At 43.9% G+C, this 12511-nt stretch overlaps 1 protein-coding gene across 1 annotated transcript in view; it reads right to left on the reverse strand.

Annotated features, from left to right (window-relative positions):
- LOC112256790 (protein Daple) overlaps positions 1–12511 on the reverse strand; it is a 102683-nt gene that overhangs the window by 23594 nt on the left and 66578 nt on the right. The window contains exons 7-18 of the mRNA XM_024430294.2: positions 12233–12373; positions 11831–12027; positions 11532–11613; positions 10894–11052; positions 9964–10110; positions 9592–9736; positions 9092–9273; positions 8559–8705; positions 8138–8413; positions 7433–7978; positions 7062–7301; positions 5238–5365 (exon numbers count right to left, since the gene is read on the reverse strand). Of these exons, the coding sequence (XP_024286062.1) occupies positions 5238–5365; positions 7062–7301; positions 7433–7978; positions 8138–8413; positions 8559–8705; positions 9092–9273; positions 9592–9736; positions 9964–10110; positions 10894–11052; positions 11532–11613; positions 11831–12027; positions 12233–12373 (2390 nt within the window). The remainder of the gene's footprint in view (positions 1–5237; positions 5366–7061; positions 7302–7432; positions 7979–8137; positions 8414–8558; positions 8706–9091; positions 9274–9591; positions 9737–9963; positions 10111–10893; positions 11053–11531; positions 11614–11830; positions 12028–12232; positions 12374–12511) is intronic.

Genomic DNA, 12511 nt, shown 5'->3' on the forward strand with positions numbered 1-12511 from the left:
CGCACATGCAATAAATTACAAAAATACCTACTACAAAATACTCAAAAACACTAACTTCCCATGTAAAAAAATATTACAAAATGGCTGCAGTTTTATGAGGGTAGGATATTGAGGCCTACACGTGGTTATGTGTCTGAGACAATGGTAGTGTGGTGGCATACTGGGACAGTGTAGATGTAAAGAATTTGGTAGTATGATACCTGTCGAGGCTCACATCCATGGTGCTTGCCTACGAAGCAGCAAGGGGAACTGCCCCTCCCTACCTTCAGGCTATGCTCAAACCCTACATCCCAACTCGAGCACGTTCTGCTGCCACTGGTCTCTTGCCCCTCCCCAAAAATAAAAAAAATACATGTCTTCCCCATCGTAACTTCGCTAAGGACATTTTTTTTTTAAAACTTACAGTACAACTGTAAGTCGCTTTGGATAAGTGTGTCTGCTAAATGACTAAAATGTTAAATGATGCATTCTGGTATATCAGTGGAGGCTCCTCTGAGGAGGAAGGGGAGGACCATCCTCAGTGAATTTCATAAAAATAGTTTTAAAAAATGTCATTCCTTTTTAGATAAAACTATACTAAATATAAACACACCACCAAAAAATGGATTAAAACACTATTTTGCAATGAAGGTCTAGGTCTAAAGTAGCTTCAACAGCGCTCTGTAGGGTAGCACCATGGTGTAGCCGGAGGACAGCTACCTTCCATCCTCCTCTGGGTATATTGACTTCAATACAAAACCTAAGAGGTTCATGGTTCTCAACCCCTTCCATAGACTAACACAGTAATTATGACACCTTCCAGATGAGGTCCTCCAACCTATCAAAGCTTTTGCAGCATGAACTGACATTGTTGTTCACCCAATCAAAGGATCAGAGAATAAACCTAGTACTGAAAGCATAAGCTACAGCTAGCTAACACTGCAGTGAACAAAATGTGGTGAGTAATTGACTCAGCGAAAGACAATAGTTAAACAGTTTTGAACAAATCAATTTCTTCCAAAATAAAGGAGAAGCAAGACAGTAATTGTTCATGTTCAGTTTCACTTAGCTAGCAAATGCAGCTCGCTAGTTTATCCTACTCAAACACCCTGCTCAAATAGAATTAGCTAGCTGTCTATGACTAAACAACAACACTGGAACTCTTCCAAGTCAAGGAATGCTTTTGGTTTGACTAATTTACTGCATGATTGTAGCTATGTTGACTATGACATGACTTTAGCTAATATGGTGACAACGATGTAGGCTGTGTGTAGCGGTTATGATATGGTTTGGCTTGGAAAGTTTTTTTGCCTGGTCACATACAGCTGGATGTGTTGTGCATTGAAGTCCACAAGTGAAGGGAAAAGGTGAGAGGAGGAGAGCGTACAGATGCAAGAAGGAGTGCGTATAGATGCGAGGAGCGGATCCTCTGTTCAAACCACCACCCAGGACAATGGAGCTAATTCCAGTAGGCGATCCAAAACAACGACACCGCAGAAGGGGAAGAAAAAGCAGCCACCTGGCCAGGCTCCGTAGACGTGCACATCGCACACCGCTCCCGAGTATACTACCAGCCAATGTCCAGTCTCTTGACAACCAGGTAGACAAAATCCAAGCAAGGGTTGCCTTCCAGAGAGACATCAGAGATGATAACATGCTGTTTCACAGGATATGTTGTCGGAATCAGTTCAGCCATCAGGCTTCTCCATGCATCATGCCGACACAGATGAACCCCTCTCTGGGAAGAGGAAGGGCGGAGGTGTATAAATATGAATGCATTACACAACCCATGATGTAATAACAACCTACAGGAACTCAAGTCCTTCTGCTCACCCGATCTAGAATTCCTTACAATCAAGTGCCGCTCATTTTACCTACCAAGAGAATTCTTGTCAATTATAGTCACAGCTGTGTACATTCCCCCTCAAGCAGACACCAAGATGGCCATCAAGGAACTTCACTGGACTATATGCAAACTGGAAACCATACATCCTGAGGCTGCATTTATTGTAGCTGGGGATTTTAACAAAGTAAATTTGAGAACATTTCGATCTAAATTCTTCAAGCATATTGATTGCCCTACGTGCAACACCCTCAACCACTGCTATTCCAACTTCCGTGATGCATAAAAAAGCCCTCCCCCGCCCTCCTTTCGGAAATCCGACCACACCGCCATCTTGCTCCTTACGTCTTCTAGGCAAAAACTCAAACAGGATGTACAGTGAGGGAAAAAAGTATTTGATCCCCTGCTTATAAATTGATTTGCATTTTAATGAGGGAAATAAGTATTTGATCCCTCTGCAAAACATGACATAGTACTTGGTGGCAAAACCCTTGTTGGCAATCACAGAGATCAGACGTTTCTTGTAGTTGGCCACCAGGTTTGCACACATCTCAGGAGGGATTTTGTCCCACTCCTCTTTGCAGATCTTCTCCAAGTCATAAAGGTTTCGAGGCTGACGTTTGGCAACTCGAACCTTCAGCTCCCTCCACAGATATTCTATGGGATTAAGGTCTGGAGACTGGCTAGGCCACTCCAGGACCTTAATGTGCTTCTTCTTGAGCCACTCCTGGATATCAACCACCCGAGCCACTGCCTGTTCACACCGCTACTATCCAGAAGGCAAGGTCAGTACAGGTGCATCAAAGCTGGGACCGAGAGACTGAAAAACATCTTGTCACAAGGCCATCAGAATGTTAAACAGCGGTCACTAACTCAGAGAGGCTGCTGCCTACTTTGAGACCCAATCACTGGCCACTAACTAAACACTAGTCACTTTATACAATGCGCTCGAAATAATGCACTTTAATAATGTTTACATATCTTACCTTATATACAGTTGAAGTCGGAAGTTTACATACACCTCAGGCAAATACATTTAAACTCAGTTCTTCACAATTCTTGTAATTTAATCCTAGTACAAATTCCCTGTGTTAGGTCAGTTAGGATCACCGCTTTATTTTAATAATGTGAAATGTCAGAATAATAGTAGAGATAATTATTTATTTCAGCTTTTATTTATTTCATCACATTCCCAGTGGGTCAGAAGTTTACATGCTACCAAATACTAATTGAGTGTATTGTCTTTAAATTGTTTAACTTGGGTCAAACGTTGCGGGTAGCCTTCCACAACCTTCCCACAATAAGTTGGGTGAATTTTGGCCCATTCCTCCTGACAGAGCTGGTGTAACTGAGTCAGGTTTGTAGGCCTCCTTGCTCGCACAAGCTTTTTCAGTTCTCCCAACAAATTTTCTATAGGATTGAGGTCAGGGCTTTGTGATGGCCACACCAATACCTTTACTTTTTTGTTGTTAAGCCATTTTGCCACAACTTTGGAAGTATGCTTGTGGTCATTGTCCATTTGGAAGACCCATTTGAGACTAAGCTTTAACTTCCTGACTGATGTCTTGAGATGTTGCTTCAATATATCCACATCATTTCCTCATCTCATAATGCCATCTATTTTGTGAAGTGCACCAGTCTCTCCTGCAGCAAAGCACCCCAACAACATGATGCTGCCACCCCCATGCTTCACGGTTGGGATTGCGATGTTCGGCTTGCAAGCCTCCCCCTTTTTCCTCCAAACGTAACGATGGTCATTATGGCCAAGCAATTCTATTTTTGTTTCATCAGACCAGAGAACATTTCTCCAAAAGGTACGATCTTTGTCCCCATGTGCAATTGCAAACCGTAGTCAGGCTTTTTTTGGCGGTTTTGGAGCAGTGGCTTCTTCCCTGCTGAGAGGCCTTTCAGGTTATGTCGATATAGGACTCGTTTTACTGTGGATATATATACTTTTGTACCTGTTTCCTCCAGCATCTTCACAAGGTCCTTTGCTGTTGTTCTGGGATTGAGTTGCACTTTTCGCACCAAAGTACGTTCATCTCTAGGAGACAGAACACCTCTCCTTCCTGAGCGGGATGACAGCTGCGTGGTCCCATGGTGTTTATACTTGCGTACTATTGTTTGTACAGATGAACGTGGTACCCTCAGGCATTTGGAAATTGCTCCCAAGGATGAACCAGACTTGTGGAGGTCTACAATTGTTCTTCTGAGGTCTTGGCTGATTTCTTTTGATTTTCCCATGATGTCAAGCAAAGAGGCACTGAGTTTGAAGGTAGGCCTTGAAATACATCCACAGGTACACCTCCAGTTGACTCAGATGATTTCAATTTACCTATCAGAAGCTTCTAAAGCCATGACATCATTTTCTGGAATTTTCCAAGCTGTTTAAAGGCAAAGTCAACTTAGTGTATGTCAACTTCTGACCCACTGGAATTGTGATACAGTGAATAAGTGAAATAATCTGTCTGTAAACAATTGTTGAAAAAATGACTTGTGTCATGCACACAGTAGATGTCCTAACCGCCTTGCCAAAACCATAGTTTGTTAATTAACAAGAAATTTGTGGAGTGGTTGAAAAACGAGTTTTAATGACTCCAACCTAAGTGTATGTAAACTTCCGACTTCAACTGTACATGTGATATGACTAATTTATTTTATACCATCTATTGCACCTTGCCTTTGATGCTCGGCCATCGCTCATCCATATACTTACATGTACATATTCTCATTCACCCCCTTAGATTTGTGTGTAGTTGTTAGGTTATTACTGCATTGTTGGAACTAGAATCACAAGCATTGCTACACTCACATTAACATCTGCTAACCATGTGTATGTGACAAATAAAATTATATTTGAATACAACTTGGCTGCTATGAAAGTTAACTGTGTTTACGCGTGATCAGGGGTGTATTCTTTCTGCAGATTCTGTTGAAAAACGTTTCTTAACACGGAAGCAAATGGAAGAAAACAGGTATAAACATACCTGAATTTGTCTAATAGAAACTCTTGTTTGCAACTGTTGGACTAATAATTACACTCTATATAGACTAGATGCAGGCAAGAGTGCGCATGGCGGTATTGAATTTCACCGTCTGTCCCATGTGTCCCGGTCTGTCACCTCGAATTTGTTTCTCGATCTGTGTGCACCTATGTTGTAAACTTTCATTCATAGGCTAGGTTGTAGCAACCTCATGATGGGCGTAGGGAAAATTTGAGCATCATGAACCTCTCTGTTACATAGAACTGGTTGAATGGAATATGAATGACAGTCATCCAATATGTTGTAATAGAAATAAGACTATGCTCATGAAAAAAAAATCTTTGTCTTCCCTCATCTTAAACGACACTGAGGTAGATGTATTGTAGAAAATCTGGTAGTGTGATGCATGCTGGTAGTGTAAAGCTACTTACTTCTCTTCACAGCTGTTCTCCCCCTGCAGTAGTTTCTCTCTGTTGAGGCCAATCTTCTCCAGCTCGTGGCTCAGTATCTCCAACTCATTCCACTGCTGCTGCACCTTCAGCTTCTCATTCACCAGGTCCTGGACAGGACACACAATAAAACCCTGACTCTATTGACCTGTCTACCAAACAGTCAGACACACTGAGAAATCTGACTGGCGATAGGTACTTAGCAACTCTGCCCAGTGTCAGCAGTTACCTTGTCATTGTTCATATAGAAGAGTTTGACCTCAGATTTGCTTAGTTTAATACTCCAGGCCACAATGTGGCACTAGCTTGTTTGGCTTACGCCTGCTACAGCTGATGTTAAGTTAACTATCAACCTACGCTAATTTTGTTGCTAGCCAGCTAGAATTTGTAGTAAGCCCTTATTGATACAAACCAGATGGCCACAACTAGAGTAGCTAGCAAAATTATAATTAAATCACAATGATTGGTTTTTGACTGAAGTAGCTGCCTGTTAGCTGCCGAGAGTCGGTGGAATAGCTAGCCAGCGATGTTGTGCTAAATGGCAATGCTAACATTAGCTAGAAAGCAGACTGACACTGGCAGTATGGGGAATAGTGAATTAAATTATTTCTTCATCATCTTGCTAACAGTAGATAGCTAGCTTGGTAGAGCATTTAGTGTTGCGTGCATTGTGCTGCACCGAACACTCCATTCATTTCATATGAAGTGTGTGTGACTGCTTAGCAAGCTAACTAATGAGCAGGTGCTTATTATCAAACTGAACCTTACAAAAAAATACTTCAAGCACAAAACTCATTTGCTAGATGTAAAAGATGTAAAGACTCTCTCTAGATAAAACATTTTATTATGCAGCTTTATTGTTGTAGTTACAATTCTGATGAAAAGGTGGTGGAGTACACCTGGACTTTACTGCAGCTTCAAAACTGCTATCTTTTTTTTTGTTAGGCTTCCCTAGGTGGAATTTTGTGCTCTCTGATAGGCTCAAAGTCAAGTTCTCGGCCACTGACGAGCATTGTGATTCTACAAGTAGAAACGGCAGGTTTTCACTGTCATTATAGGGTATTGTGTGTAGATTGATGAGTATTATTATTTATATTTTTTACAAATTTTAGAATAAGGCTGTAACATAACAAAATGTGGAAAAAGGGAAGGGGTCTGAATAGTTTCTGAATGCACTGTATATGCCTCAGCCTACTAATTATAAAAATGTAAAATAGGCCCTTTTATATAAAAAGTAAATATACCCTAGACTATAATTGTGACTTAGTAGGCCGCATGTCCTTCACCCAGCTTCATGGTTTGAACAATATGCATAATTCCAGTCCAATATAATACAATAAAGTACGGTAATAAAGTCCCACAAAAAGATTAGCCTACTGGAGCTAGTTTAATTTATTTACCCAAGAGAGCATAGCTACGTCTATGGGCATTTATGTTTTCTGTCGTGCGTAATGTGCCGTAAACTATACACTGAGTGTACAAAACATTAAGAACTCTTTCCATGACAAACTGACCAGGTGAATCCAGGTCAAAGCTATGATCCCTTACTGATGTAACTTATTAAATCCGCTTGGGCTCATAAAATGTCCTTAATGTATGGCACATCAGGCTCAGGTAGTATATTTATATGCTTTAGAATGACATTTCTTGTTAGGGTGGTAAATACCGGAATGCACAGGGAAAAAAGGGATTTATTCTTGGGATGTAACATTTGTAAAATACATTTGAAAATATTCAACCCTAGTATGGTACACCTAGCACTTCAACCTATTGTACATTATCCTCCAACCTCTTCCCCATACATACCTCTCGGAGTGTGGCCAGGGTCCTCTTGTCGATGGTGGCCTGTTTCTGCAGCTCCTTGTTCTGAATCGCCAGCTCTTTGACCATCCCAGCCACCTCCTTTAACCTCTCCAGCTCCTTCTCCTTGGTGATGCCCTCCTTCTCTAATGAGGCCAGCTTTAGAGCACTCTCCTCCAGCACCTCTTCCTTCACTTCCAGCTGCTGCCATAAACGTCGCGCCTCCTTCTCCAGCTGCTTCCTCTCCTTAAAATGAATTCCGTTCAATTTAGTTGAATTACATTTGTATTATCCCATCAAGGAAGTTCATTGTGCAGCCAGGAGGGCGTAATACTACACAACTACAGTATACATGTAGCATAGAAACACAGACGTACCTTCTCTGACTGGCCCAGCTCCTGTTCCAGCCCCCTCTTCTCCTTCTCCACCACCTCCAGGCGTTTCCCCGCCAGGCGCACCTCTTCCAGCTCCCGTCTCAGAACCCCGGTCTCAGTCTCCGCCTGCCTCAGCTCCCTCACCAGCCCCTGGATCTTAGTGGAACTGTTCTCCAGGCTCTGCTGTAACCTCTGGTTTTCCTGGCCCAGGCTGCCGATGCTCAGCTCCAGCCGCTCCGCCCTCTTCCTCTGGGACCGCAGCTCCTCCACAGAGCGGGTCAGATCCTCCCTCTCCCTCTCCAGCTCCCTGTTCTCCTGCTGGAGCTGGGCCAGGCGAACGGCAGCTGGCCGGAGGGACTCCACGGTGCGTCGTAGCTCCAGGTTCTCCTCGTCCAAGAGGCTGTGGTCATTCTCCAGCGTGGCCAGGCGCAGGCTCACGTTCTGGGTTGTATCCACCTGCTTCTTCAGCCTCCGGTTGTCCTGCTCCAGGCTGGTGTTGTCTCTCTCCAGGGCCTCAGCCCGGTCACATGTGATCTTCAGGGAGGCCACCTACGTTTACATTTACAGTTCAGGCATTGCAACGATCGTGACATGTAGTCGTTTTAATTACCTAAGTTGAATGCACTGATTGCAACTCACAATTACTGCAAGTAAAACATAAAAAAATTGCTGCAAATATTGGCGAAACAAGTGCAAGACCTCCCCCACCTCCCTCTGCAGCTGCTCCTTGCTCCTCTCCAGATGTGTTGTCTCCCTCTCCAGCTCCTCCCCCCTCTCCCTCAGTGTCTCCAGCTCCTTGGTGGCCTGCTTGCCCTGGGCTTCTAGCCGGGCCAGCTTGGTTCCGGTGTTGGTGATGGTCTGGTGGAGGACAAGGTTCTCTGTCTCCACCTCCCTGAATCGGGCCTCGCTGTCAACCTGGGCGTGCTGACGCAGGGAACTCACCGCCTGACTCAGGTGCTCCTTTTCCTGCTCCAGCTCTGAGATCTGGGGAACACACAAAGACAGTCAGTTGGCAAAATGAGGACATAAGAGGGACCACTGAGGACAACATGCCACAGACAGTTAGGACCCGAAAATTTTCCTCCGGGCCATGAAATGGTGCATTTAGCATGTGTAAAGGTAGAAGTACACTTTGCGCCTGTCTGTTCTTGTCTGCCTGTAGTCTCTCCAGAGTCTTCTCCAGTTTCTGCTCGTCTTTGAGCAGGTCTTCTTCCAGACCCTCCATGTCCTGGGTGGTCTGCTTCTCCTGGTCCAGCAGGGTCTGCATACGCTCCAGCTATAGAAGACACAAAATGGATGACAATCATGATAGAAACCACAGACAAAATAGATTTAATTAATCAATCAACATCAAAGACGTCATAAATATGAAAGCTCAATATGTCAGAAGAATGTGTGAGAGATATGTACATTCAAAACATCCCAACCAGTGCTGGGACAATGACATATACTATGAATAGAGAAAGATAGCACTCAGTATATGCTGCTCTGCTCCCACCCTCATTCAGTTAACTGCACCACAATACATACTGCAATGTATTCTGCTGACTCTCTATATAGGGCATGTGGGACCAGCATAGTATGCCACAACACAGACTGCCATTCTATAAAGCATGTGGGACCAGCATAAAGTAGCATCTGTCAAATCAGTGTGTACAGTACCTTTTTGCTGAGGCCCTGGTTCTCTCTCTCCAACTCCATGGTGTTTAGCTGGTCCTTCTCCAGACTTAGTGAAGCCTCTCTGAGCTCCTGGATGGTGCTCTGCAGACCCTGGTTCACCTTCTCCAGCTTCAGCAGGCGGCTCGACGCAGACTCGTTCAGCTCAAACACAAACGACTTGTGCACTGCACGGGGGGGAAAAGAGAGGGGTGCTTGTTCAGTTCTGTTTGTGAATACATTTTCTCCTATTTAAAAAAAATGTCTGGCATCTTGTATTTGGAGATGTTCTGTGCATGTGATCATGGTATACAGTTTGTTGACAGAAGAGTGAGCAATGCTTTGTGATTAATGTAAAACTGAGGCAGATGCAGAGTAATTTTATCACCAAAATATATGAATATATGGTCTGTCTTTTCAGCCCTTTTTCATCCAAAAATGCCATCAACAGCTAACGGAAGATGATTAATATGGGCTCTCTGCAGTGTGTGTGTGTGTCCCCTTACTGTCATTGTCATCGTTGTTCTTGGCCAGCTGCTCCAGTTCCCAGCCCAGGTGGGCAGACTCGTTCATGCTCTGTTTCTGAGAGATCTCCAGCAGCATGTTCTCCTCTATCAACCCCTCCAGGTGCTTCTTATCTGTGTCCCGGTCCTGAGAGGGACAGCAGAGTGGGCCAGACACACACATATCCTTTTCACACTATTGTGCCAGCCCTGACCATATTGTGTTAGTGTTCAAATATTTTCTTGTTACATTTTCAATTCCAGAATAGGTCCAGCAATTACGGTGGATGTGTAACTCAGTATTGTCAAAAGGGCAAAGACACACACAGACCGCGTGATCCAGTCAATGATAGACACCAGGTTCAATTTTCTCACCATCTCCACGTCGTGTAGTTTGGAACGTAGCTGCAGGTTCTCCTTCTCCAGCTCATGTAGTTTGTCACAACGCCTCCTGGAGGCTCCCAGCTGCTCCTCCAGCAGGGTTTTGGTCTCCATCAGAGTGGCGTTATCTTCTCTCAGCTCCTGTAGACACATTTAATACAGACAGACACAGTGAGATGGAAACAGAGGGACATATACAGCGTGTTTTAGGAGATCGGCCTGAGGAATACGCTGTTCAGATTTGCTCATTTTGATCACTTAATGAGTAGTTAATTGGGGATGCAAAGTGATTCGTAGATCAGTGATTCCACTCCAATGTAGCCGATCTCAAACAAGCACACAGTAAGATGGAGTGTGTGAAATATAATGAGTCAGAGGCTGAGATGGAGACAGAGGGACATAGTGATTCAGAGGCCTGCCACTGACAGCTGTGGAGACCCATGCCTGGACAAACCCATAAAACCCTGGGCCTAGTCATTCTGCTGATCAGGAGATGCCATTGGTCCCCTGTGAAAGAGACAGCAGGGGTTCTAGTCAATGTTGTAGTCAATGTAGTGGAACTAATTTGACCCAGAGACATGAAAGACGTGCTGCTAAGGTTTATGGGTCTTAATATGCACCACCAATCATCCTCATCCTGTACTCAGTGTGTCTAATGTGTATTGACAGATGACATAGGCTAAACATGTGGATGTGTGTTGATAATGACAAAAATATATGTTGTCCCTTTCAAACAAAAGGTGCATGAACAGTGGAGCATGCTGAAGATATGATACTTTTATTATTAAAACCAACTCGTTTTGGCAAATTCCTTCACCAGGTTCTTTTCCTTAAATGTACAGTATTATTTGATTTCAGGTGTCATTAAATTGATGGTGAGTCACAACGTTTATTCAAAGAAATTGAATGATCAGTGTGAATCACCTCGACTCGTGTCTTGTAGAAGTGGACGTCGTGTAGCCTCTCCTTGCAGCGGCTCAACTCTGTGTCCAGTCTGTCCACCTTGGCTGCCTTCTCCCTCAGAGCGTCCACTTCATCCCTGTACGCACGCACCGACCTCGCCTCTGCAAGTAACTGCATGTTCTGCACAAGTCACAAACACACACAATGGAGCTGGTCTCCGAATGGCACACACACAACACTATGGACTAGATGTGATCTGCAGCGAGGTTATGACAAAACTAGTTATGAAATCTTTCTATTTTAGAATTTGCTGGTCTCATGGGAATATCTTAAAATGGTACTGTCTTTCATAATGTGACATCAGAATGTTCACAGGAGACATTTTTAGCCAAAGATAGAATAAATGTGACATGCTTTCTAGCATGTAATTTGTGGTCAAGATTTGAAATGTCTGGGAACCATTTTTCCTGACTGGAAAAAGAGGGTAAAGTTGGGTCTCAGAGCATGTTTGTGAGCAAGAGAAACCGGGGGAGAGAGTAAGAGGGAAAGAAACGGGGAGAGCATGAGAAGGAGATAAACAGGCAAAGAGAGTGAGGAGAAGAAAGAGGGGGAGTGTGAGGGGGACACAGGGAAGCCAAAGTGAAAGAGGAAATCTGCACCTCCTGCTTGAGTTTCTGCATCTCTAGATCCAGCCTCTCCACCTCATGTTTGTTATCCATCAGCTGCTCAGTCTTCTCCTCCCTGGGAGAGACACAGCATACATTAGGTTGGCAAATCAATTTGTTCAGACAAATCTACATTGTAATTAAAGAGGGCTTATAGTAAAACTTAAGCTAAAATCTTGGAAAATAATTTGTCTAAATAAAACAAATATGTTAAATGCCAAAATATCCCAAAATCTAGCCTCTAGCATCTAACTCTAGCCTGTCATGGTAGAGATTTCCTTCTCCTGACTCACAGTTCCTGTCGCGAGCGTCTCAGTTTGGCTTTAGTGTCAGCCAGCTCCACAGCCAGATGCTGCCGGTCCTCTTTGGACAGCCGGCAGATAGGTCCTCCCAGGCCCAGGTCGGTCCTCTCAGGGTTGGGGTAACCCAGGTGGTTAGAGGGCTGCTGGGACTGGAGGTAGTCCCTCTCTTGGGTCAGCTCCACGATCGCCTGGAGGAGGGTGGAGAAGAACTCTGTCAGCCTATTGGCTGTGTGTAAAAAGAACACAAATCAAGTCTGAATGACATACATATATATATTCATTAGGTACATATAAATGTACAGCTGCATCATTTACTTTTAAAGGTATTGTGAGTAATACAGTTGATTTTAAAAGTCGTAATTGGGTGTGTTTCAGACCGTCTTCAATACCAACCTCTGCACATTCATCTCTTTCATCTATGAGTTTGCGGAGGTGCAGGGCCATGTTTCTGGACAGGGGGTCCAGCTCCTCAGTGGGCATATATGGCAGCTCCAGCCACTGCAAGTCCAACACATTCTCCTGGTTTTGGGTCACCTGAAGGGGTAGACAGACAATATCACTACACAGCGCTCTCTTGTATTTCTTTGGCTGTGCAGTGTAACATAACAATATTGCCTAAATAAATATATTACTGTAGCCCTAGGAATGAGACTTGAATGTGTCAGTATATGA

Source organism: Oncorhynchus tshawytscha, linkage group LG08 (genome assembly GCF_018296145.1).
Source record: "Oncorhynchus tshawytscha isolate Ot180627B linkage group LG08, Otsh_v2.0, whole genome shotgun sequence".
Classification (NCBI taxonomy): Eukaryota; Metazoa; Chordata; class Actinopteri; order Salmoniformes; family Salmonidae; genus Oncorhynchus; species Oncorhynchus tshawytscha.